The sequence below is a fragment of the Lineus longissimus genome, chromosome 4 (genome assembly GCF_910592395.1).
Source record: "Lineus longissimus chromosome 4, tnLinLong1.2, whole genome shotgun sequence".
In the NCBI taxonomy this organism is placed as follows: domain Eukaryota; kingdom Metazoa; phylum Nemertea; class Pilidiophora; order Heteronemertea; family Lineidae; genus Lineus; species Lineus longissimus.
This window is the reverse complement of record NC_088311.1, coordinates 5,205,048-5,229,864: the sequence shown is the minus strand read 5'-3', so window position 1 is coordinate 5,229,864 and position 24,817 is coordinate 5,205,048. Positions and strand designations below refer to the sequence as shown.

General features: G+C 40.8%; 2 protein-coding genes across 2 annotated transcripts; one reads left to right on the top strand and one right to left on the bottom strand.

Moving 5' to 3' along the window:
* Positions 1-1,230: 1,230 nt before the first annotated feature.
* On the bottom strand, positions 1,231-24,780 carry LOC135485989 (kinetochore-associated protein 1-like). The gene is made up of 57 exons (XM_064768428.1): positions 24,646-24,780; positions 24,188-24,308; positions 23,809-23,924; positions 23,377-23,452; positions 23,075-23,155; positions 22,683-22,828; positions 22,177-22,264; positions 21,889-21,953; positions 21,490-21,596; positions 20,876-21,118; positions 20,504-20,579; positions 20,220-20,387; positions 19,926-20,015; positions 19,491-19,541; positions 16,534-16,595; positions 16,162-16,270; positions 15,873-16,016; positions 15,314-15,607; positions 15,003-15,146; positions 14,708-14,797; positions 14,278-14,381; positions 14,083-14,179; positions 13,698-13,835; positions 13,345-13,464; positions 13,156-13,234; positions 12,864-12,928; positions 12,500-12,604; positions 12,221-12,294; positions 11,998-12,099; positions 11,681-11,847; positions 11,275-11,372; positions 10,833-10,983; positions 10,598-10,651; positions 10,162-10,358; positions 9,722-9,952; positions 9,373-9,596; positions 8,911-9,091; positions 8,638-8,718; positions 8,249-8,347; positions 7,964-8,057; positions 7,778-7,836; positions 7,357-7,591; positions 6,889-7,059; positions 6,461-6,571; positions 6,119-6,243; positions 5,950-6,032; positions 5,769-5,841; positions 5,391-5,509; positions 5,156-5,291; positions 4,760-4,855; positions 4,361-4,472; positions 4,134-4,197; positions 3,846-3,975; positions 3,307-3,396; positions 2,883-3,028; positions 2,588-2,672; positions 1,231-2,367 (listed from the first exon to the last, which is right to left on the bottom strand). Exons 1-57 carry the CDS (start codon positions 24,778-24,780, stop codon positions 2,287-2,289), a joined length of 6,783 nt encoding a protein of 2,260 aa, XP_064624498.1. The 3' UTR covers positions 1,231-2,286.
* LOC135486404 (EGF domain-specific O-linked N-acetylglucosamine transferase-like) lies at positions 16,861-19,816 on the top strand. The gene is made up of 2 exons (XM_064769164.1): positions 16,861-17,168; positions 17,500-19,816. The coding sequence occupies exons 1-2, from the start codon at positions 17,143-17,145 to the stop codon at positions 18,842-18,844; spliced, it is 1,371 nt and encodes a 456-aa protein (XP_064625234.1). The 5' UTR covers positions 16,861-17,142; the 3' UTR covers positions 18,845-19,816.
* Positions 24,781-24,817: the final 37 nt, after the last annotated feature.

Below are 24,817 nucleotides of genomic sequence, written 5' to 3'. Positions count from 1 at the left end.
ATGCAGAACTAAGTATCCACTCACGCTCATCATCGTTGGACAGGTCGACCGTCTTGAGCAGGATTAAAGAGGTTAAGGAGAATGACGATGAAAGTGATGGATCTGGTACGGAAATAGATGATATGGAGACGGGAGATAGGCCTACTCTTAACAGTCAGCTGTATCGGGTAAAATCTTTAGATAGTTCTCGTTTTCACACCGAAACAAATTTCCGCCTGCCTCCGAAACAAATGATGGAAGAGGAAAGTGACCCAGAAGATGAGGACTTGGATGAAATTGGTCCAATTCAGAGTGACCAATCTAAAAAGCAAACAAGACACCTCAAAAGTGAGCTAGGCCATGGCGGGACCTCTCTTTCTCGGTCGCAATCACTCGATGGAGCAAGCTTCCTCAAGAAAGTAGAAAAGGGGAGCTATGCTTCTCGATTTATCTCAGGTTCTGCGTCAAGTCTTGAGGAAAAGGCAATAAAGTATGATAGGATAGAGAGCGTGGTTGACGCATGGGGCATGAATCTATCACTTGCAGAGGCTGTCCAGAATGGTGTAGTCGATATGGAGAGAGGGATTTACAACAACCAAATAACTGGAAAGTCAATGACTATACAGGCAGCGGTCATGAAAAAGCTCATCTTTAAACGAAAGTTTTCCTTTGAAGATCACAGGAGAGAAATAGCGGAGAGATACGCTGCAGGAGGTCAAAGCAAGCTTTCATCATCATCACAGGAGCAGCTGTACTCCCCTCCCACATCACCATCAGCTGGCAACATATCTGGATTTTTTGATGAAGGTGTTCCAGGCAAACATACTTCTACTCTACCCCGCCCGTCAAAGAAAGTTCGACGCACCAAGTCTGTACCAATTAAACCATCCAGTGCTGTCAGCAATTCCTATGGTCTTATACACTTCAATAGTCAGACAAGTGCAGTCCCCTGCGTAATTAAGTCCGTTACAAATAGCCTCGTTGGTACCTCCATGAGTTTTGAAGTGGCCAATCGATTTGGTATCGTAGATGATGTTAACAGGATATACTTTGATAAGAAAGATGGGAGACAGTTGACATTTGATGCAGCCATCGACGAGGGTTTAATGCAGGTTGAGGAAGGGGTGGATGACACTTTCATAGATAGTCAGCCATGTCTCCTAAGGGAGTCTTTCTTAATCTATGGCGTTGTGGACCAAGCTGAAGGGCGCAGGGTGCCCTTTAAGGACGCAGTCTCACAAGGAATCATCAACAGGGAACAGGGGACATATTTCAACACAACAACTAATGAAATGATCCCCCTCTATGAAGCTATAGAGTACAGCTGCCTGGAGGCAAAGAGGCTGACAGGAGCTTCATTACGCCTGTACACAAACATGGTGGACAGGTCAAGCGTGTTGGAATTGAACAGGGAGAAACTGGCCCGGTCTTATGTTGGAAGTTGTCGAAGATCAAGTAAAATTGAATTTACAACTGGATCTCTTGATATGACAATTTGAGGGAGTCCCTCTCCAGCACTTGTCAAGAATCTTGTGCTCATAATGTAAATAAGAAACTTAGTAACTCTTGCTACTTCTCATTTGGATTTTTTCCTCATCTACATTCAAGGGAACACCCAAAAGGGAATACAATGCATTGATGTGTTGACAGTCATACAGCATATACTCATACTTGCCAAGACACCTGGACCCTTGACAATTTTGCATAAGGCCAGACCAATTCGAAGCGATGGAATTCTACTGAACTAAAAATTTAAGTGGTGTGGCCTTAGGCAAAGGCTCGTTTTTACTGAATAGAACTGAATATTTCAAGTGTCACGTGTTTGCAACGCAAGGTCAAGGTGAGGATGGAGCAAGCAGTGAGGTTTTGATCACATTTCAAACAGCAACAGTCTGCTGTGTAGAATGTAAAGCTTTAGGTGAAAAGAACAATAACAATTGTGTCATTTTAAACATGCATATTTATTTTGATCCATGGCGAACAAATGGTGATGTACCCCATTATTAAGACAATGGGAATAAAACAATTATTAGCCAGTGCAAGTGATGTAATTTACATATGATTCATATGTCTGTATAGCAGACAAGTGTTTTCAGCTGACTTTCATTGACTTTGGTCAACAAAGTGTGGGAATTATGTTGAAATAACTTGAACATGCAAATACCTCACACAGTCTTAATGTAACCCTTTGAAGCCTCGGCTCAAATATTTCTCAGTCCTGAATGTGGCAGATACAATGCGCCCAGTGGAATAAAGTGACGAGGAGGTCCATGTCGTAAGAACTAGGTCATCTGTGGCACCATAATCCTAAACCTCCTCAAACAGCATTGTCTCATCCTCGAACTTCTCCCGTAACGTGAGGAACATACCTTTGTCTCGCAGGTAGAACTGGAAATAAATCAAAATTATGTAATTAATCCTATTGTTTTAGAATTTACTCAGAAGAAGATGACTGGCAACAATAGGGGAAATGATAAAATGTGTTGACACAATTAAGTCAATTGAGGCGCATTTGTTACAGGTAGGCCTAGGCCTATAATAAGTACCATAGGCCTGTTGTACGGAGCCATTACGGACTACTTTGACAAAGCATCTTGGCGATACTAACCTTGAGTTGATCCCGTGGCGATTCTTGTGTGGTCAGTCCATAGTGATTGTTGTACATCACAACCAGACGTTCGGCTTCTTTCAATCTGAAGTATAAGAACATACACTGAGGAATACGCAATTCAAGGAATATACAAGGCCTTGGATTTTCAGATTAGGAACCCAATTCCTTTATCTACATGTACACTGAAATACACCCCAATACTTTGCTAGAAATACTGTGCCAATGCATTTATGGCCTACTTTACCTAGGTCCATGTAAAAAGGATAAGTAACATGGTTATAAATATCCTTACCGGTCACTTGCAATTGAGGCTGTCAGTAATGTATCAATGTCATCTTGGCCAATCAAATGATTGAGGTAATCAAGGAAATGAGCGGACTTCTGAAGAGTGACAAAGTCGTCTGCTTCTTGAAGATACATAAACACAACTTTCTTGATCTGAAATTAAACAATTTTTGCAGATATAAACATTTCTTTACAAAGTTAAATGAAATAAATTGAAAACCAAACTCAAGACAGGGTTTTGAAGAGAGGCAATGCAAGGGCTAGCCCCCTCGTATTGAAACGTTTTTAAAATCGGGAATGCCAAAGCATTTCAGCTGTAAAATGACAGCTTTGATAGATCATCTTGTGAAATCTGCAAGAGAATGAACAGTTTACGGGATCTATCCTCTTGTCTTACACAAGATGTCCCTAATCAGCATACATGTACTCACATCATCCACCACAAAAGGATGCAGACCACTTGTCTGCAGTTTGACTGTCTGGTCAAGGAGATCGCACAATTCAATGTTCTTGAGGAAATTCTGTTACAAAGAAAAACAAATCAAATTTACCACAAATTAGATTATTACAAATGAAAAACCCCATCTTGCTCAGGATCAAGTCTGTTTGTTCACAGTCTTACAACAGCAGTGAAAATCTTCGTCTTCCTCTGATGTCTGTCAAGTGACAAAAATTCTTTTCTATATTACTGTTAAAAGGCTACCAGCAAAACTAAAGCCCCACAACTACAACGTGTTGACTGTCACTAGGGCATTGCATTGTTGTGACAGAGTGCCAACGTCAGGAGTACTGATGTCATTTGAATGCATTCCCTAGGGCAAAATTAGTGCCGCCTACAGGGTTTAGGATATGATTTCATGAGTAGACCGTCAGTAGTCCAGTAAGGAAGGATCATGATGTTGCCTTACACTAACTAGCAAGAGGCCACTTTGAAAAAACACCTTTAGTTTACAAAGACTTAAAGTCTCACCTGTATGTTGTGTTGTCCTTTACCTCTCGAGCCAGCAAGAATGTAACAGTAAAGAGCACAGGGGGTTAGATCCACATTCATGAACTGCTGACTGATCTTGCCAAGGTCCAATTCATGGAGCAATGGGCATCTGAAAAAATGGTATTTGTAGGAATTATAACCATGACAATGAAAGAGGGTTGGATATCTGCTATGACAGGGCATCAGATTTGTCCCAAGTTCTGCGAAGTCAAAGCAGGGATCAAGGTTAAAATTGTTACTAATATCAGAAGAAGAGGCAAAACTTACTTGGTTAACAAGGAGAGTGACTCTATACAGCTTCTGATCTGAGATTCATTCAGTGGAGGAAATGCTGCAAAGGAAGAAAGAGAAGTGGTAAATTTTCTGTTTGGGGGTGCCTACAATGACAACAACACCTTTGGCTTTGACTAGGAGTGCAGTCCTACAAGAACAGGGTTGGCTGATAGCTACTGGTGTGGCCATATGGATCCCAAACATTACTGGTCTAAACTTACCATTAGTAAAAGGGGCCAGAATGATGGTGTTCCAAGCTTGCCCGAGGCTATCAAAGTCCAACAGCACACCGACATCAGCTAGAACTGGTAGCACTGTTCTTAGAGTTGAAACCTGTAACAAAAGACAAGATGATATCATGCCGAAGCTCTTTTTTTCCAACAACCTATTCAGCCTAAACAGAAAAGCAGTCACCTGACAGAGCTTTAACGCTTCGAGACTGGTCACTTAAGCTATTTCACATTGGCTACTCTGAAAACATAGCTGCATAAGACAATGATAGTTGCTCCTGTCAACAACAAAAGAGTTATCAAGGTCATCAGGGAACTGATGGACAAAACTTCATGTTCTGCAGACAGGAGTGTAGCAAGATTAGACTAGCTATATTTTGGGCAACCCACCATGCTAAAGGCTAACATCTGCTTGATGATGCCATTCCACAGCTGGATGTCATGGACCTTGAAGTCAAGGCACAGGCGACACATCAGTTTCAGGGCCTGAAAATAACAGATAGAATGTTTAAAATGGTCCACCAAATGTGAAAAGATGAGCCTGCTAGGCAGAGTCTACTAAGGCTTATATAGTGGTTTTTCAAGGACTGAATCCTCGCACTTCAGCATCCCTATCTTCCCCTTGAAACTACCTGTAGTATCAACAGTGAGTCACTCCAAACTCCAACATGGAAAGAACAAGACAACTCCGATGAGATAAGATCCAACGACATCTCAACTACAAGTCTGCAACACTAGGTCTACCAATTACGATGTATGAACTTTTGTTCAATCAAAGAAACTCACCCTTCCTTCCCGACTGTGGGTCTTCCAGATGCCTTGTATGAGTCTCTCTTTGTTACACTCTTCAAACGATTGCATGCTATGTGGAATATGCAATGCCTCCAGATCAACCAAGTACTTCAAATTCCGTGTCATCAATCTAGAAGGAGAAGGGTGCTTATAAAATATTTTCTCTCTTGAAGGTCATAATGAAAGAAGCCAGAAACATCTCAACAGTTTTATCAATATTGTTACTCACTGAAGTTCCGAGAGACTGACTTGAGCCATCACGGCCACCTTTTCCGCATCTGCCAAGGCGAATGCACAGTGTAAGGCACGGAGCTTGCCTTCAGAGGAGACTGGCTGCTGGGATCCATGCTAGTAAAACAAAGGCCAAAATTATAGTCGGGGTATCTAGTGCAGTTACAAGTTTGTCCCACCTTCACTAACAGTGTTATTATGACTGAACTGATTGCACCATGGTTCAAGAACATCCAATAGGTGCAGGATATGCACTTGAGCCTGCATTGTAATGTACAGATAGGCGCTCTGTGATCAAACATATTCAAGAAAACTAGTGCCTGGCTTTCTCCTTTGATCAAGAACACTTGGTGAGACAAGATACTCTACTACATACCGTGAAAGAGGCAAAAACCATAAGTTGTTCCAGTTTGGACTCTGAGGGCAAGTTCTGCAAAAGGTAGATCACCCTGCAACAAAAACAATGAATATGAGTGGGATGAACAACTACAGGTCCATGTATAGAAGCACTTGGCATCATGAAAAAACAAGGAATATCATGTACATGTAAAACTTACCTTTTGAGGTTGTCGTCTGCCCATGCTGTCTCATTATCATCATCCATCAGGGGGGCATTTAGTTGGAAGTTGAAGGTCATAGTCTGTAAAAGAGATGTAAAAACTAATACTATTGTCAAATTACACCCCAATGTGAAAGTCAAGGTTGACAGTATACATGCCAACGTACCGTATCAGCATCCTCTTGTTTACCATCTGAAGCAGACGGTAGCCATTTCTCAACCAGTGTCATCCGGATCTTTGAAACACCCACACTGTTGATTGTAGCAATCTCATCACTCATCTTGTGGATGTCTGAAACGACCAATCAGCCTGTTAAGAGTTTATACAAATGTAAGAACTAGTTATTGCCTTTAAGCGAGGTTCCTCTGCCCTCAAACATCCTGTGTGCAGATTTAGCAAACTTTGTCCCAAGGGCTTCTCATGGAGTTCTTCCTAGACTCTTGCCTGTCAAGGGTAACGAGGGACATCATGCACCAACTGGCAACAAATCAGCGATTCCAATACTTACCCGGATATATCCCAAACGGAACACTGAACCTCTCCACAATACTAGGATGTTCATAAAGCTGGAATATCAGCTTGGCTGGACTCATTGCAAGCTGGAGGAATTCATCAGTGGCTGAAGAAGAAAATTAGAGTTAAGGTCGTTGTTTGCTCCATTTTTTAATCTAAAATACACTATCTTAAACTTACTGTATATGTTCCATGGAATACTGAATATTTTGTTCCATCATAAAAAGCTTGTTCTAGACTGAACATCATGAATAAGGCATTTGTAAGATCAGTGCTCTCCCTGGCCATCTCTTCGATGGTGCTCAATGACTGTTGCATTAGTTTAAACTTACAATCAGCACATAAGGCTTCTAGCAACAAGCAAAAGGTATCCCCTTATGCACACTCCGCAAAGATATCAAAATACTTTTCCACACTTCTTACCCATGTTGTGCTGATAGAGTATCTGCTCTGTAGCAAGGCGTTTGTAGATCTTGGAATACTTGTTGTAAGCAGCAGTGGCCTTCTCCTTTTCTGTAGACCCAGCAGCACAGGCGCATGACCACATCTCTGTGAGGGTTAGGTAGGCCTTCAAGGCAAATACTTTCTCTGCACCTACAAAACAGATTTATAAAACTTCGTAAATTTTGAGACAGATACTTCGTCGTTCAGTAACTTGTACCGAAGTTAGTCATCGTCAACAGGCCTTTTTGACAATTTGGATTTGAACTTTGACCTGCACCCAGGATCTAACATCTCCGAAGACAGAACTTTCCGTTTGAGTGCGGCCATATGCCAGAAATTTCGAAGCTGAAGATGCTAGTCACACCGACCAGCACACAGACCAGCACACAGCTCAGATCGTCATTTTGAAAATAGATCTTGAGGTACGATAAAGTTTTTTCATCTTACCCATAGGAAGCTCTTTGACAATCCAACTTGCACAAGCCGCACCCAACTCTGCATTGCTAATCTTCAGAAGAATACTTCGAATTTCCTCATAAAACTCTGCATCCACATCTTCATTGTTCCAGTTACATTTGCTTTTATCTGCCTCATCAGTGTAGTTCTGCCGCATGCGCAGATCGTTGATTCGCTGACGCACCACATTCTGAATGGTACTTGTGTACATGTCATCAGTAGAGAGCTGAAAGTCCAGACAAAGGCTTGGTTACTTTGTCAAAGGAGAAGCAGCAGAAGTCAATGGCACGCCGTGGAGAGGCTGAGGCAAACATCCTTTGGTGAGAAGTAAGGGGAGGGAGCAGAACTAAAACGCAGCAGGGGGATTGTTGGAGTAACTGGGGTGTGACAAGGAGGAGGCAAGTGCACTCACCTTCAGCAATTTTGTCAGTCGCAACCAGAATGTCACTGTTTTCGTATTCAACTCAGGTGCTGAAAAATAGCGTTATTGTATGAATTTTTTTGTCGAAAGAAATAGAAGCAAAATCAAGTAACTGTCCAACGGTTAGGCCTAACAAACAAGGGGAGGGGGTCTTGAAACTAACACTTAATTACTTACTGATTATCTTCCATGGCTTCCCATGAATCAGGGGGTGGAATGGCAGACGATCCTTTGACAGAAGTGACAGTGTTTTGGGTCCTTCGTACATCAACTGAAATACCAATAGGATGAAGTTTAGCAGGAGAAGATTGCCAAGGGTATCGGATGGTAGAGAACAGTGGCCGTGGCCTGTTTTTCAAGGAGCAAAGGGTCACTTTTCCACCCAAAACAACAATTTTGAAGAAAATTTGGGAGTGCAGGTCGTGTGCTCAAAACTGGGGCAGAATGTAAACAAGTGCTCACCTGTTCCTCAGTGACGGCTTCCTCTCCATATGTCAGTTCATATTCTGATAGTTTAGAAACCCGCTTGTAGTGCAGCAGACTTGTCAATACTTTCTTACACTGAAAAAAGAATTTTCCTCGTATCTTAGATGGTCCAAAAATCAATACAATTTTACCCAACATCTGTTGAGTCTAGAAGCAGGGGTGAGTGTGGAAACTGCCACAATGCGCACAGTTCGTACCTAAATTAGTAAACTTGAATAGCACTGATTCCGTCCGAATTTGTCAGTTTGATTTTTGTCTGTAGCCCAGTCCTCAATGGATAAACTGTCTACCTTCTGTCAATGCAAAAGGTCTGTAAGACAACTTGTAGATTTACTGTTGTTTTTGACTTTAAAGTGGAAACCAACCTTGTCAACAAAAGCATCTGGGAACTTCTCTTCAAGGACCGTGAGAGCAAAGGCAAGTTTGGTGTAGTCGTACGGATCAAGCTGAAAGGACAAGTCGGAGTGGTTTACGAGTATGAAGCATTCATCAGTTTTCTTCAGAGGAACAACCTTGTCAATTCTGCCATGTTCTTGACGAGGGGGCATCCCCTTTCATTTCAACAGTGGACAAGGTTACTCTCAGGATAAATGACTGGGTTCCCACTCCTTTCTATCAAAAATATGCCGCATATTTACCTTGTTCAAGATATGCCTCAAGCTATCTGCGAGGACGTCAGAATCACCAAGGCACTCAATCACTTGGTTGGCTTTCTTCTGCCATGCTAGATCAGTCTCATTCTGCACACTGGAAGCTTTAGCGATCATCAGCTGCTGTAGGTAAAGCACTAAGGCCTTGTTCATGTCCATTTTGAAATCACTGTAAATATAAGGAAAACGAATCAGAAACAAGCCCATTTCAAAACAGAGCAAATGACAAAGATCGAGAATTAACAAGATGGACTTCAACGTCCAGTTATTAAGTTGTTGGGCTCCTTAGCCATTAATTGTAGGCATGACACTAGCAAGGACACAACACCTGAGACCTTGGACAAGGCACTTTCAAAATGACACTATCTCTTGATGGAGATGCAGCAGATCCTTGGTACCAATGCCAGGGTAAGAAGAACACAAGACCAATACGGAAGACAATAAACCAACCTGCAGAACTCCAAGACAAAGGACACACTGATATCTATATCAGCAAGCTGCTTGACAATCTCCCATTTTTCTTCATTGCATCCTTCATATGCGCGCTTGAATGACACCTTCAGTTTGCCAAGCTTGTGTCCCCAAGTCGCCTTCTTCTTCAGATCCTGCAGAGTGGACAACGCCTTGTGTTCTCCTGTCAGTATACTGTAGTTGATCCCTAGCTCTGCTATCCCCTGAAATCAACAATGCAATACCGGTACTGCAAATCGACAAAGTTTTGCAGGGCGTTTTATTTTTGTGGATTTTGGGGAAGAATACCAATAGGCAAAACTAGAAAATGCAAGAAGTTTTTACGTACCATTAGTCTTTTATAGTTGAGGCCGACACTTGCAATGATGCTCTTTAACAAGGAGTAGACATCTTTCTTGGACATCGTACACAGGACATTCAGGGCGAAATCCATGTCAATAAAGTGATGGTTGAGAAGCTTCATGATGATAGCTAACAAGAGATTGCGGAGAGTTTTGCTCGATGCACCCACGATCTTCATCAAGGCCTGCTTTTCTGATTTCAACACATCACACTTTGCCTGGAAATAAACAAACAACATGACCAGAAAATAACAACATTGTAAATATGCACATTTCTGGACTACTTCCCTGTCTTTACTGTTTGGTCTGGCAAGGGCGGGCAGCTGCGACAGGGGTTGGAGAGAGCTTAAGTTTGACCGGACACACCTACAAATCAGCACAAGCTAAACTTCAAAATCATTACTTGAACAAATCTGATGTTACTTACTGGGGTGTTGGGGTAGCCCATGTCCTGGACAACCGCATGCTGTAGCAACTCCTGGGCATAGTCAATAGTCATCTCAAGGGCAAGACAATCTCGGCTGTTCTCACGTAAATACTGAACACAGTCCAATGCGACTGATTCTGTATACTCCATAAATTGAACAGATTCCTCGCTATCCGAAACCTCAGAATCTCGTTTTCCTGTAAAATGTGACAATTCTGATTTAGCGATTAGGTAAAGGTGATTTGCTTCAATATTCAGAATCTTGAGTATCAAACTGTAGAATGGTACACTACACAATGTAAACACAGAGTATATTGCAGTTATGACATTTTAGAGCTAACCTTCAACTCTGCCAGAGTTGGTCCATTACTCTCCATCTCCAACTTCTTCATCCTAAGCATTTGCTTTGCATACTAGAGGACAAAGAATCAATTACCTAAATAAGCGTTTCCTGGAAGCCTGTGCTGAACATAAGGATGCCGATTCAATCCTGGAAATTAAAAACAAATAAACTCAACAATGATTTTACCGAATTGCCCTGTTTTAGAAGCCGAGCTTGCGCTCAACAATAATTTTGACTTTTAAATGTTTCTCTGTGAAAGTTTAAACGGTAGCTGTGTGAATCAGAGCTTCATTTTTTAAATTATTAACTCAATATTTGGACAACTAACCAATGCTGGGTAGGCAAACACTCGAATATCGACTGATGAGAGGGATGGCTTTACTTGACTCCATGACGAGGCCATCCTCCTTATAGACTTGGCTAAAGCTCCATTCTTTGTACGGGTCAACCGAGAATCCATCCAGAGACTCCTTATGGTCCTACAAAGAAAGTCGGACAGATAAATGGTCAATATTCAGATATTTCCAGTCTAAGCTCTTGTACATGTTGTACATGTATGTAGGTAGTGGTTTGCATTACTGCAGTTTCAAGCATAAACATGCACAGGTTCAAAGACTCTGACTTTCTTCAACTCAAGTTTTTACAATTTTAAAGCTCTGCTGGCATCAGAGGCAAGGCACGAGAATTTCGGTTTTGCAAATACATGTATAAGTGCCATACCTTGGTGAGTGAGGGTTAAAGAATGTACAGTGTAGAATTTAAATGATTACCTTGACAGAAGAACCATAGTCCCCACTCCCCAAAGACTTGCAAACTCTAGCGGTCCGGGATGCACACTTGCTCAGCTCCAGGCAGTCGGCAAGCATGTCTAAAAACAGGACAGAAAAACACTGCAGATGGGAAAAACTCAAGCAGCAGTCTTTGTACACATGACAAAAACATTAAATTATAGTGAGAGGGTCAATTAAAAACAAACAGTTTTTGCCATGAAAATATTCAGTGGCATCTTCACCATAGTTGGCTTCAAAATTTCAGGATCAATTTCAAAGATTTTTCTGAAATAAGAGGGGGGTTGGGTGTGTGGTCCGGCTCACGCACGCTCCTTGGATCTGCGTACAGGAAGAGTGCAGTGATATAGGAGGTGACTGCCGAAATGATACACACATCACTACTTACCTGGTGAACAAAAAGTGACTGCCATCTTTGCCATGTCATGAACAACTGTCGGCAATGTATCCATGGAAGCCTTCAGGTCTGCACTTGACAGTAGGCTGTGTAATGTGTGAGCCACTTCATACAGGACCTTGGCCGTCTGGGCAGACATTGGTTCCTCCAACACTTCCCTGAAGAGAAAGATACCTCATGAATCTGCACAAACCTAGGATCTCCAGCAGAACATGTGTTGAATAGGTTGGTAGCCTGAAGTGTAAAGTCTTTAGTGTCATCTTACAGTCTATATCACAGCCTCCACTCATATACATAATGCGGCTTACCTGCAGAATTTAATGGCTGTTTGCGCATTTCCATCTCGTGCCGCTTGAATTGCGAGTCTTCCCCGAATCTGGTCTCTGGGTATACCGAGCAAGTCAGCTAACCTGTAAGAAAAACAATGTCAAAATAAACGACTTATCTGACAGTTGTTGGAAAAAGCACAGAGCCGCTTTATCATAATTAATAGTAGCTGAAGCATTTGTCACATGAAAATCGAATACTGACCGATAGATGGTGGAGAAATTCTTTGCTTTTTTCATACTTGTTTTCCTATCTTCATCCTGTGCTGGACTCTTTTTCTGAAAAGTAAATTGTTTACGTAGAGTCCAGACTGCACTGTCAAAACCCAAACTGAAAAACCGCAAAAAATTTAAACTATAATGCGTTAACCATCACATTTTGGCAGCTAATGCAGTATTTGGTCCACTGCCAATTAGAAAAGTGAAAACTCCACAACCTTTAGCTTCGCAAACATTTCACAGTTTTCAGTAGTCGCCACTGTACCGTTTCTTTCGCCGAGAAAAATGCAGCAATATGAGAATAGAGCAACTCCTCCTTCTTGTTCTGACAACTGTAGTCATCTATCGACAGAAACTCGTCATATTCGACCTGAAAGATAAATGACGAGAATCTCTGACAGATGTGCAATCTGGTTATAATCACTGTCAACTATTCAATAACATTTTGCATCTTCCTTCTCAATACAGAAATGTCCCTGAAAGATTTTGATATCTAAACTAACGGGTATGATAACATTGACAACTACATATGTCAATTGAGCATTCAATTGAATGGTCCATTACACATAATGATGACAATTTGAATAGAACATGCCAAAGCTGTAGCTCACTAATCATTTATGTCTTACCTGAAGGGCACAGATGTACTTCAAGTCGTTACAGCAGCTCTTGATCTCATCATGCCAGTAGTCATCTGAAGAGAAAGTCAGCAGCATTACCCCTGAACTCGGAAACTGTTAACTGTTAGACGAGTTTGTCTTCAATGCTAACTCCTCATGCTAAGCTTAGGCCTCATGCATCAACTAATATTTTGAGACACAACCACATTGCAGACCATAGGACATTACAAAGCAAGCAAAAAGTAAGACACATTATCACAAAACATGAGGTGCCACCAGTTTCATCAAATCCATCACCTACCTACTTTCAGCAGCGGCAAAATAAGGCCACAAATTACGACTGAGGCTTTCGTCTGCAGGATCTTTTCGTGCTTATTTCCCTGAAAAGAAAAGTAAACTTGATTGCGAATCAAGAAAAAATGAGGTTTTTTTCCACTTTATATTCAGTTTTTGGAAATAGACGGTTGACAAACATGATATTGTCACATACCTCAGGATCAAACCAGCAGTCGTCTTTCAACAGTTCCACGGTATTGATGACCATCTTGACACCACATCTGATGGCAATGTCACTCGGAAGGCTGCGAAGTAACTGGAAACACTCTGTAAGCTGAAAAAATAAAATAAAATAGACTCTGATAGTTATCTTTGTAGCTACATGTATGTAGAGTTTCATCTCAAAACGAGATATGTGCGTTCCAACATTTTTGAGTTAACTATACTAGAGAGGCAAAGGTGAGCAGAAATACTCCATCAGAATATTCAAAAGAGCACAGGTAATTTCAATTGATATTTAAAATGATATGAATGCCTAAATGATTCTGATTTGTTTACGGTACTCACTCTGTTATTTTTCACAAGAAACCTGATCCTGAACATGTAAACCATCTCCTCAGTCACGTTGTCAAACACCTTCACGACCTCCATCGCGTCCTCCACCGCAGTCGTACGATCCTGCTTCAAGATGTAGTATAGAAGTTTCTGTAATAAAAATGTCTTGTATGTTATAGAGTTATGCCCTCCCATGACATTTAGGAATGACACCAAGACTGGCTTTACATATGATTCACGTTTTCACTTGTCACATGTCACGAGCATTGTGAATCTTATGTACCCAGTTCTTTGGAGATAACTTTATCCCACTCAAAGCGACACATCAGTCATGGTCACTCATTTTTAAAGCAAAATTTCAAAATTTGTTTTGTAAACACTTCAGTAGCGAGCCTACCTCTTGCGAAATGTTTTCTTTTGTATCCCTGATGCCATACGTTGAGAGCATCTCCTTCAGTTGAACAACACGATAATGCTCACGGATCGCTTCCGCCCTGAAATGAAGAGGGACAATCATCAAAGAGGAATCAACCAATCCCCTTGCCAAGGCCACAAGCACTTCATCAGAGTTTGCAATTGAATCTGAACTTACTTGGAATGTTTCATGGCCAATCCCATCTTGACCAAATCTCTCACAGCCTCACTCCAAGGGGTGAATGCTTTTGACATCACTTTCATGATTGCTTGACATTTATACTGCAAATGAAAAGCACAAAAATCAAATATGAAAATTTCCAACGAAAATTGTTGTCAATCTATTCTGAATGGAAAATAGGAAGCTGGTTCAGATTTAAAGATGAAATACAAAATTCCAAAACCACCACAGCCGTTCCAGCTTAAATGGGCACCATATCATGAGGAACTTCTCATCTCAGTGCTCTTGTGGAGATCTTTAACAGTGACAGTTCTTGTAAACTGATAGAGCCCGAACAACCCAACAACAAAATATAAAGTGCAATATGAAAGCCGTCATTGTTAATACTATCATTAAAGTTTGCAGGGTTTCTTGGCTATCTGCTTACCTCCATGCAATTGATGCAGCCGATCACAGTGATGGCTCGCCCCTCAGTCACAGAGAGCATGTGGGAGTTGTCTGTGCTCAGCATCAGGTCCTTCGGAAGATACAACAAATAGAAAGATTAGACACACAGGAGAAATGAATCTGTTCACTTCTTCTGTATTCATTCTCAAACAATAGTGCATGTCACTGTGGTTTCTATAATGTCACTTAGGCCAGGGTCCAGTTGCAAATCAGCATGAGCAGCACGGTTGGTGCTGAATAACTAGTACTACTGTAATGAAACAATGCTTTCTCACCTGTATATACTGGAAGAGTAGCTTGTCCCTGCTCAGGTTATGCTGCTTCATGTATGGTTCCACTGTATTCTGAATGGCGGCTGGTATTCTGTCCTTGACATGAGCTCGGTCTAGAATCCTGTAAACAATGGACTCTGTAGTTTCCTGATGGAGAAAAACATCAGGAATTATACAGGAGTCAACAGGTGGACGACTTTGACAATCAGACTTAAAAAAGAGGAATAACTTTGCTGACCTAAAGACTTTTGCCAATCCCCAACCACAAAAACCTAAAACATAATAAGTAACATTGCAGCCATATCAACACTTACCCGCAGAAATTCTGGCAGAGACAAGGAAAGCCTGTACACTGTAAGGAGTTCATTCACTTTCTGAAGTTGCCTAATCAAAGTGCGTAGTTTCTTGAATTCCTCAATGTCTGACTGCTCTACCTGACTCACAATATCGGCAGGAACATGGAATCCACTCGAAAAACTCTCTTCCTGGAGCTTATGGCAGACTTTGAGCAGGATTTGGGCAAAGGTCAGAGCATTCTGAGGCCAGCCAGCCTTTTCTGTGCTCTCCATGCGTCGTGTTCTTTCCTCCATCCACGCGGCAACCACAGGCTGAAAGAAGATGCGACTCATCATGTTGGTAGTCATACCTAGTCAAGAGATTCAAAGAAAGTTCACTTCCCTGTTTTTTTCTTCTTTTTTTTCGACTGGCCTCAACTGTTGTATCATTTTGAAGCATACAACGCTTGCACAGTTTTGGGACCACTAAACTTCTGATTCTGTGCCAAATTGTGTGTAAGAAGTTGTTCCTAATTAAAAGTAAGGATTAAAAAACATCAAACACTCAAAGCAGGAGAAATATTACCGCTGCACTTACCAAGTTGTATGGACTGACCCTGATGATAAATGGAATAAACGTCTGCTCCAGCCAGGGCTGAATCTCAGTTGTGTTTGTCTCCTCGTTGATACTGTAGAGGACGTCCTCAATGACCGCCAAACCAATGTCATCTTCAAACTCACCCTAGGACAGAGAAAACGTAATATTTCTTTCCAAAAAACAAAATTAGATGAAATTTGGTGCCACATGCAAAAATTATACATACATGATGTGAAGAACAAAATGGCTCCATATTAGAAGATTAATTGTGACTGTAATTAAATCTTACCTGATGTCGCTGCCAGATAGTTAGGGCGGCAGAAAGCTTGTCTTGGCTGATGAGAGACAGTATCTCCCGCAGCAAATTGCTGTTCTTGAAGTTCTCCCATCTCTGTGCGCTGAAAAATAGATAATTGGCCATGAAGTCTCTTAGGAGGAGATAACCAAGGACACTTGCACATCTCCCTCAATGACTAGAAAGGCTGGTTTCATTAATTATATAACCTGGGGTATCATGTAGCTGATTATGCAGTAATCACTTAAGCTCGAAGTGAACGACAAAGTGGCAACCAGACCAGGTTTTGAACCCGCGATTCTTTGATTGAGAGTCAAACGACTTAACCAGTACGCCACCTTGCTTTATAACACAAACTATTCTCACCTATAGCTTTGTTTCTTATATGCCAGTTCAAACGTCTGCAGTTTGTTTATGGTTCTTGACAACTGAAAATATATCAACAAAAGGCTGTCTTTATTGCAGGCTATCATGATCACTATACATAGGTCATTAATTTTGAATTTCCCGCCACCAAGTATTATTAAGAATACCTTTTCAGGTTTCCATAGTAACAGCAAGAACTTAACATGACAAAATTTGACTTTTAAGGACTAATTGCCCACACCACAATATGAAAGGGTTAACTCTCGAGGTCATGCCCTCAACATAAACTAGTTCACAAAGGCAGCAAAAGAGGTCAGTTCATGTAAATCTCACCAATGCTGATATGCCTGAAGTGCCTCTTCACAAAGGCAACAACAGCTTATTGAAATATAACCAGCTCGGGGAGCAATACGACATTTCTATACTGTTTGAGATCAATGCACCAGCACTTTCTATGATTGTATTCAGTTCAACAGAAACTGCCTGCTGTAGCATAATCAATCCAACAAACTGTCCGACATGATATGCTCATCTATAGTGCTTGAGTATAGTGGGTAGTGCTACTGCTATGTAAATATCAGTTTATAGGCTACCACTACCACTTAAATCATGGGTTTTTGGACTCTACCTTGCAGGTAAGTTTAACGAGGACAAGGTATGAAACAGGGTGGTCAAATGGTTTGTGTGTGCGTGTGTGTGTGTGTGGGGGGGGGGGGAAGGAAGCCTTGCATATCACTGTCGAGCAATATTGGCAGGGGCAGTACTGTAGTGGCAAGCCAAGGCCCTTAGCACAGAGGTTGTGGGTCTGAATCCTTTCTGAACCATTTTGTTCTCTCAGTGTCAAAGCTCAGATATGTTAAGGAATACACTGTCCCTAGAAGACGTTGGGAAGCTGACAAAAAGGATTCCTTGAAAAGTTCTAAATGCACACAATGAATAACCAAACATTTAAACTCTTTTTTCCAGAAACCGAGTTAGACGACCATCCATCAACTCGCAAACTGCCCACTGCAAGACATGTCGGACGTACCCATGCTATATCACAGGGATGGTGGTGACAATACTATTCACTGGCCTCTGCATGGACATGTGGCAGCACCATGTGTGGCTCTCATGGATAGACTTCCCAAATCTACATGAGGACATATTTTGTGGGGGGAAATTCGTTGGATACGATCACAAGTTTGGTTTGCTTAAGCGAGTGATGGTATATCCCCAACAGTGTGCCCGCGCTGCCACCAAAGAGGAAATGAAACTGAAAATGCCTTGGCATCCAGAATACGAACGGTATGACGGACATTGCCAACTAAGGAAAGGATTCTTTAAGATCGACTGCGATGTTCCGTCTTATACTTTCATAGAGCGTAACGGGTTCATTAGTCACTTGAACATCTGGATGGACGTCTTAACCAAGCAAAGTGAAAAATCAATGCAACAAGTCAGAAATGTCAAAATTGAAAACATGTTCACGATAGCATTCCCGCGATATGGCTACACAAACTCTTTCTGTAACATCATAGAGTTATATAACTCGTATCTAGTGATGAGTTTTTTCGGAACGAAGCCAAAAGACACAAACATCTTGCTCATTGATACGTTGCCATCTGGGTCATTTGATAGTGTTTGGAGGACGCTGTTTGGTAAAGTGACGAAAATGAGTGGAATCAATAAGGCAACAAAGTTTGAGAAGATGGTCTGGGGGCCGCAGGATTATAGTAGTCCCATGATGCAACATGAGGGCGACACGCTACCACTCGTTGAAAACTTCAGCACATTTGTTCTCGATCAGTACAAAATTCCCAACAACCACAATCTTAACTGTAACAATGTCAACGTTTTGTTTATATGGCGTCGTGGATCTGAAAATCGCAAGATAAAAAACGAAGGCCAGATTTTAGACACGATTCAGAAAAAATATCCAAGTTTCACTCTAAAGGGTCTTGAATTAGCACCACTGGACATGAAAAAGAAGCTTCAGATCATAGCAAGGACTGATATACTCATTGGAATGCATGGTGCTGATCTAACCTACAGTCTTTTTCTTCCTAAGCATGCTGGTGTAATTGAACTTTATCCGAAATCGTGGGAAAAACTGAAATACCAGCCACTGATTGATAAATATGACCGATTTGAGGCGCTTGGGAAGTGGCGGGGTATTGTATACAGCCCCTGGGTAAATCTAGATGAAGAAAATGAACTTGAGAATGATTTTACTGTTATTCCCCCAGAGACAATGTTAAACCTGTTTGAGGATACGCTTCGGAATATCTGCAGTGATAATGTTTCAAAAAAGATTGTTGGCTTTACATAAAAAGCTGGATGTAAGCGCATCAGAAGGAAGAAATATATTTTCTAGTAGAGGTGCCATAGAAATACTTATATACCATATCCTATTAGCAAGAATTCATAAACTCTTGCTATTAGTAAGAGATTATTTGTTATTGTTGGACTAGGCCTATATACATGCACAGACAATCAACATACTAAAACTTACTTTGATTGCAAATTTTAGCAAATGTATTAAATTATTGGTGGTTTATTTCATCAGAATCCATATGCCTTATAGTGAATATGACAGGTAACATCGCACGTCCTATTATCATTGTTTCGTAGCAACACTGGGCCTAATATACATGTAACCAACAGCAGTATAAAACAGCAGTAATAGGACTCTAGTGGCTATCATAGGACTTGTGTGATGGATTTAGGCTGTGTGATGTTACATGAACGTATAAGATTACCAATAGATTATTGAATTCTCACAAGCCACAAGTTTGGGACTTGTCTTCAGCCGATTTTATGAAATGTGTTCAATTACATGTAGCAGGCCAGTTACAGTATTGTTAAACTGGTCAAGTGCTTTCCAAAATTTGAGTAAATGCTGCATTGAAAGTTGTGACATTTGCAGAGCAAGTTCACTGTCGACCCCAATTGCATAATTGAAGAAAATGTCCTACCTTTGCCTTGAGAGCACTTCTGACTGCTACTGGAGTGGACGAAATATTTAGCTGCAAAAAGAAAGAAAGCGAGTTTAAAAAAAGGTATATTTGAACAAAAGCCTATGCTGTTCATGTCCATTGTCTTTTCTTTTGGCTCAGATACACTGCGTCAGTTAATATATTTACACAAATTTTCTAATTCAAGCTCACTTTATAATTTTTGAATGAAGGGAGTAGGACTTAAAAATGTATCTTAAAAGATACATGGTGCATGTACATGAATTATCATATACATTTGTAGCATTGGTGCCATCTATTTTCACTAATAAATCCATTTATTGTCATCGTGCTTTAAATGATTATCTGCTCATCAGTTTGGTGCAAACTGTAAAATCAGTCAGCATATTATTCGTTTTGGGGGCATGAAAAACCCCTGCCAACACCAACACTTACCCTTGACTTTGCATAAAGAAGTAGATCCATTGTGGAGTCAAAGCTGGGAAGAGTTGCACCAATGCACTGGCCCGTTATAAAACCATCATCCTGAAATTGAGAAGACAAGCTGTTGTGAATACTAGCAAAAGGAACTTCCCCAGGTGATGCACAGGTGGGAGAAATCAGAGTGGAGTCAAAGGAGTAAGTATTTATAGTCGTATCAAAAGCCTAGGTGTCCAAGGGTGCTGAACCTAGGACACAGTTATATGGACATATTCCATACAAGACAATATTTTCTGTTTATCTATTTACCTTGATGTTTTCCAGGCATTCCTGTAGTTGTTTGATCAGAGTGTCTACATCTTCTGATGCGGAGTCCCCAGCTCCGTTTTCCTGACCATGTCCAACCTGGTCATGTCGATCAACCTTGCATAAAGACAACTTATTCAGGAGGTGGCAGGCTTTTGATTTGTAAACAAGCTGAAACAGAGTAGTAAGTTAGTGAACTACAGGGAGACATGTACAAATTGGATTGTAGAAAATTTATCAGAATTGTCAAAAGCTTAGCAGAAGTAACGAAGAGAAAATACTCGTACCTCAATATCCAAGTGGAAAAGTTTGGCGAAGCTCTCAGCCTCTTCAAAGTTCTCCTTGTGAAGAAGGCGGTACAACCTGAAAAGCACACACAGGAAACATGTAGATATAGCGATATGAACCACACCACTTTCCTTATAGCAAATCACATGGTTCCTGAAATGGACATTTGTTTTATGCAGGATTGATGTGGTCCAGTCTAGATTGCTCATGCTGATTTTTCGCTGACCAAACAGTAAATTTCTTTACTTAGATCAAACTGGTATTGCTGTGAGAGATATCTTTTCATCCAGCCTGCTTATTTTTGCTGCAGTCAGGAAGGACCATTCTCAACACTTTGATGTTTACTTTGCTCGACGTAAGATAATACTAACCTGGTTTCTGGCTGAGCCTCCGAGATTTCCCTGATCCTAAGAGTTGACACTAAGTTGTTGTTCTCACCACTGGCTCCTTCAACCACAAAAATATTTTCTTGATGAAGAGGTCCATGCGTCAAGGTGGTGTGTTCAGACAGCTTTAGTGAGTACAGAACTTTAAATGTCTCCACTTCACGAACTTCAAGGAAGCAGTCTCCATCTTCGGGAAGGGTCAGTCCAACTATCTCCATATCCAAGAAACTATAATTGAAGGAGAACGTTGTCATTTGAAAATTTAGCAATAAAACTGCTATCAAGTTTTAACAATATTGTTTTGAGAGCTGAGCATCAACTAGGACTTTATTAGCTCTGGGCAACTATTAATGTGATGTAGAAGGAAACCGAAAATACCCCTTGAGAAGAACATACATGTATCCTGTCAGGAAGAGTTGCTCTATCATGTCAAGACATGCTCCATCTGGAAGGCGAATCCATGACCCCACAAGCAACAGGCCCGGATGTTAATTTTGGAAATCGATTTGTCCACTGTTGCTATGCTACTCAGACAGCCCAACTGCTATCATGTGGATTACAGACCACAAGACTCAAAAAACTTACAGACACCAACATACCTTTCAGATTTCTGTCCACTTTCCAGAAGCATGAAATCTTGGAACAGCGCATCAGGCCAACATTTGATGCACAGGCCACTCTCTACATCCCATACACTCAAAAGGTTCTGAAACAAAAGAGAAGGTCATGTTGATGTGACTTCAGGCATGTACATCAAATGAGGGAACCTCATCAAGACCAGGACATGCATGATCACTTTTGGTCATTCCAAAAATAGGAATGAAGTAGACCTGAAGGTCTGAAATGGAAGACTGAAGGATTTAGGTAAACTTGGGGTTGCTTCCCTCGACCTCTGGGTCTGGGTTAACCATTGGCCTGGGGAAGAAATCAGTTTCTAATGAGTTAACAATAACAAAACCACACTAGTCTCAGAGTTTATGAAAGACAGAAATACACACCTCACTGTCAAGAGTGAAGACATAAAAGCCATCGTTGCTGATTTGACATTTGTTGATACCAGGATCTGAAACAGATAAAACATACATGTATAGCACTGATAGTTTCATTGATTACACTACTAGAAAGGAAACTAAAGCTAAGTACCTGAGTCACATGACTTTCACAGTTATCAAGGCTGGGCTCTAGGAACGAAGTAGGAATTGAAACTTGCTAATTTGATGGCAAATGACATAGTGATTGGATAATACTCTCAACACAGCCAATGTCTGCTGTGAGACTTTTCTTACCCTCCATGGCATCCTCCCAAAAGTCCATGACAGGTGATAGTCCATCTTTATCCTTCTCCCACTGAGTAAGATTGGCATCACCGTTGCCCTGTGGACAAGATTGACAGTTACATGTTGGTCACTGTTGAGCAGGCTTTGGAGAATAACATCTTTTTTTGCAATGTCCATGAGAGCTTTTGTAAAACACTGAATATCTGTGATGGAACGCAAATGACAGAAACCAGAACCCCTAGAAATAACTGTTTGTGTCAGAGAAAATTGCCCTGTTATTGGCAGCATTAGTCTGGTCTGGCTTGGAATTTAACTTCGGTGAGAAATGAGCAACTGATACAACGAAATCAACTGAGACAGAGTTCTGAATGACATTTTCGGTAACTTCACAAAGCCAAAGCTGTCATCCACCACCGTCTATTGAATTTCATTCTCTATTGACATTTTTTCATGAAACTGACTCAAATGGCCCACAGGTCCCTACATTGCCTTCTTTTCACGCTCTGTAAACTGACCCCAATGACAAAGTATTGACGGGAGCATTCCTGTGGAATTGCGATACAGTTTGCTTGATGAGTGTGATAACCACTCGCATCCACATCTCGCATTTTCATCGAATCTTGGATTTTCTTGGCAGTGGGTAGATCACGGCTCATCAGAGCTACAAAAGAAAGACAGACAATCGTTTAATTTTTTTTACAGTAACCTTGTTTTTTGAAGTGCTCAATACTGATGTTCACCAAGGACTGGGGCTCACAACAACAGTTACCCTTGCTTATTTTTAGTTCACCAAGGACTGGGGCTCACAACAACAGTTACCCTTGCTTATTTTTAGTATCTTTCTAGTATCAAGGACCCACTGATATAGTTCATTTCTTAGTCTGCTGGTACATGTAGGCCTCCTCACCGTTGTGTAGATTTTCAGATCGAAATCCTTCCAACATGAACAGTCTTGCTCCTGATGTCAGTATATAGACATCACATACACCTGAAAAATGATAAATAATCTGTTAGATTGGCTTATGTTTAAGTTTGTTTCCCTTGTCTAATTATTCCCAAATTAGACACAAAGAGAAGTTTTAAGGATCATCTGAACATCAGAGATGAAATAATTTCATCTGGGTTGGGGCAAGATTTAAACAGTGAAATATCAAAAATGACCACTCACATTCTCAAAATAGCAACGCTTTGAAATTTCAGCATACACACCTTTTTCAGTAAATGAAGAAAACAGCAACTGCGAAAAGTATGGTTTGTTTTTTCCATTATTCTCATGGCCGAGTTTCTGAAAAAGATTGATGAATTATTTTTACGATAGGACAGTCATTAGAATTGTAGTGGTGAAAGAAAAGAGTTTAACATTATTGAATATCAGCAAGATCATGTCGCAGAGGTCTTTGGAATCCTTTATTAGTGGAAAAACAATTGTTTCTTTTTTTGCGTCAGTGGCATTCATTGTGTCATTGGTATTAGCAAAGGATTATTAAGACCTCTGCAACATGACTTGTGCGCTCCTTGTTTAAGTAGGGGACAATTTGTTCTGTCGAGATATGACTTTGACTATGACTATCAATTTGACTTCAGAGTAAACGATTTAAAAAAAATTGGTATGACACAAATACCAAGAATGACTAAATTTACCTGCGAGAAGAAAACTGATTCGCTGCCGACACTGACAAAATGGAGGATACCATTTCTTTCTCCAATGAGTAGGAACAAGCAGTCATCACTGAATGCTATGGCGTCTATATTAGAATCTGAAAATAAGACAATGACATTATGTCAGCCATAAGACTGATTTTGTTTTTATTGAGATCTACATGAGGTATAACTTGAAGTCGTTGAAGGTTTATACGGATTTATGACTTACACAATGTTTCACCAGAGTCCCAATAATCCTCAGGCTCAGGTGTTCTGACCAAAGCTTTACACACAGATCTAAAAGATGATATCTTGGTAAGCATTGGGTATGAATAATTCCCTTAATCCCTTTAATAAAGGATGTTAAGAGACAACTTACCAAATGTGAGAGTCACAAGAAATGTCCGACAGGCATCATTGAACAAGGAAACTTGATTTTCAACGGTAACTGCAGTGAAATCTTTAACAGCTGTGGAAATGACACTTGGATTGTGGGTCACCTGGAAAAAGGTCACAGAACATTTAAAACAGGAATACAACAGTACAATGTATGGTGGCTAAATTTGGAGACATTTGCATAGACTAACCTATACTTTGCATTATCCTATCAATGAATATGTGGATTATAATAAAAAAATTACATGATTAGCTCCCCTCTCCTCGATCTAAACAATTGGTCAAGCCGGCCCAGGGCAGTTTACTCGACATGCCAGATCATCTCATTTTAACATCCCTCAACAAAACTATTTGATGCTGTTAGATTTCAGCCTACATTTTGTATTTGGACCATAATTACTGACCCTCTGCACCCCAGACAGGGAACCATAAATAGCCTACCTCTCCTTCTGGAGAAATTGTTCCAACTGTATTGACCTGGAACAGAGCTGTACCAGTCTCTTCACGTGGACCAAAATTTCCTGTCTCATCATTTCCAAAGTCTACTTGGACGTGATCCCACCTTGGGCTTGCCATGTTCATGAAAACCTAAAGTAACAATAAATAGCAATTG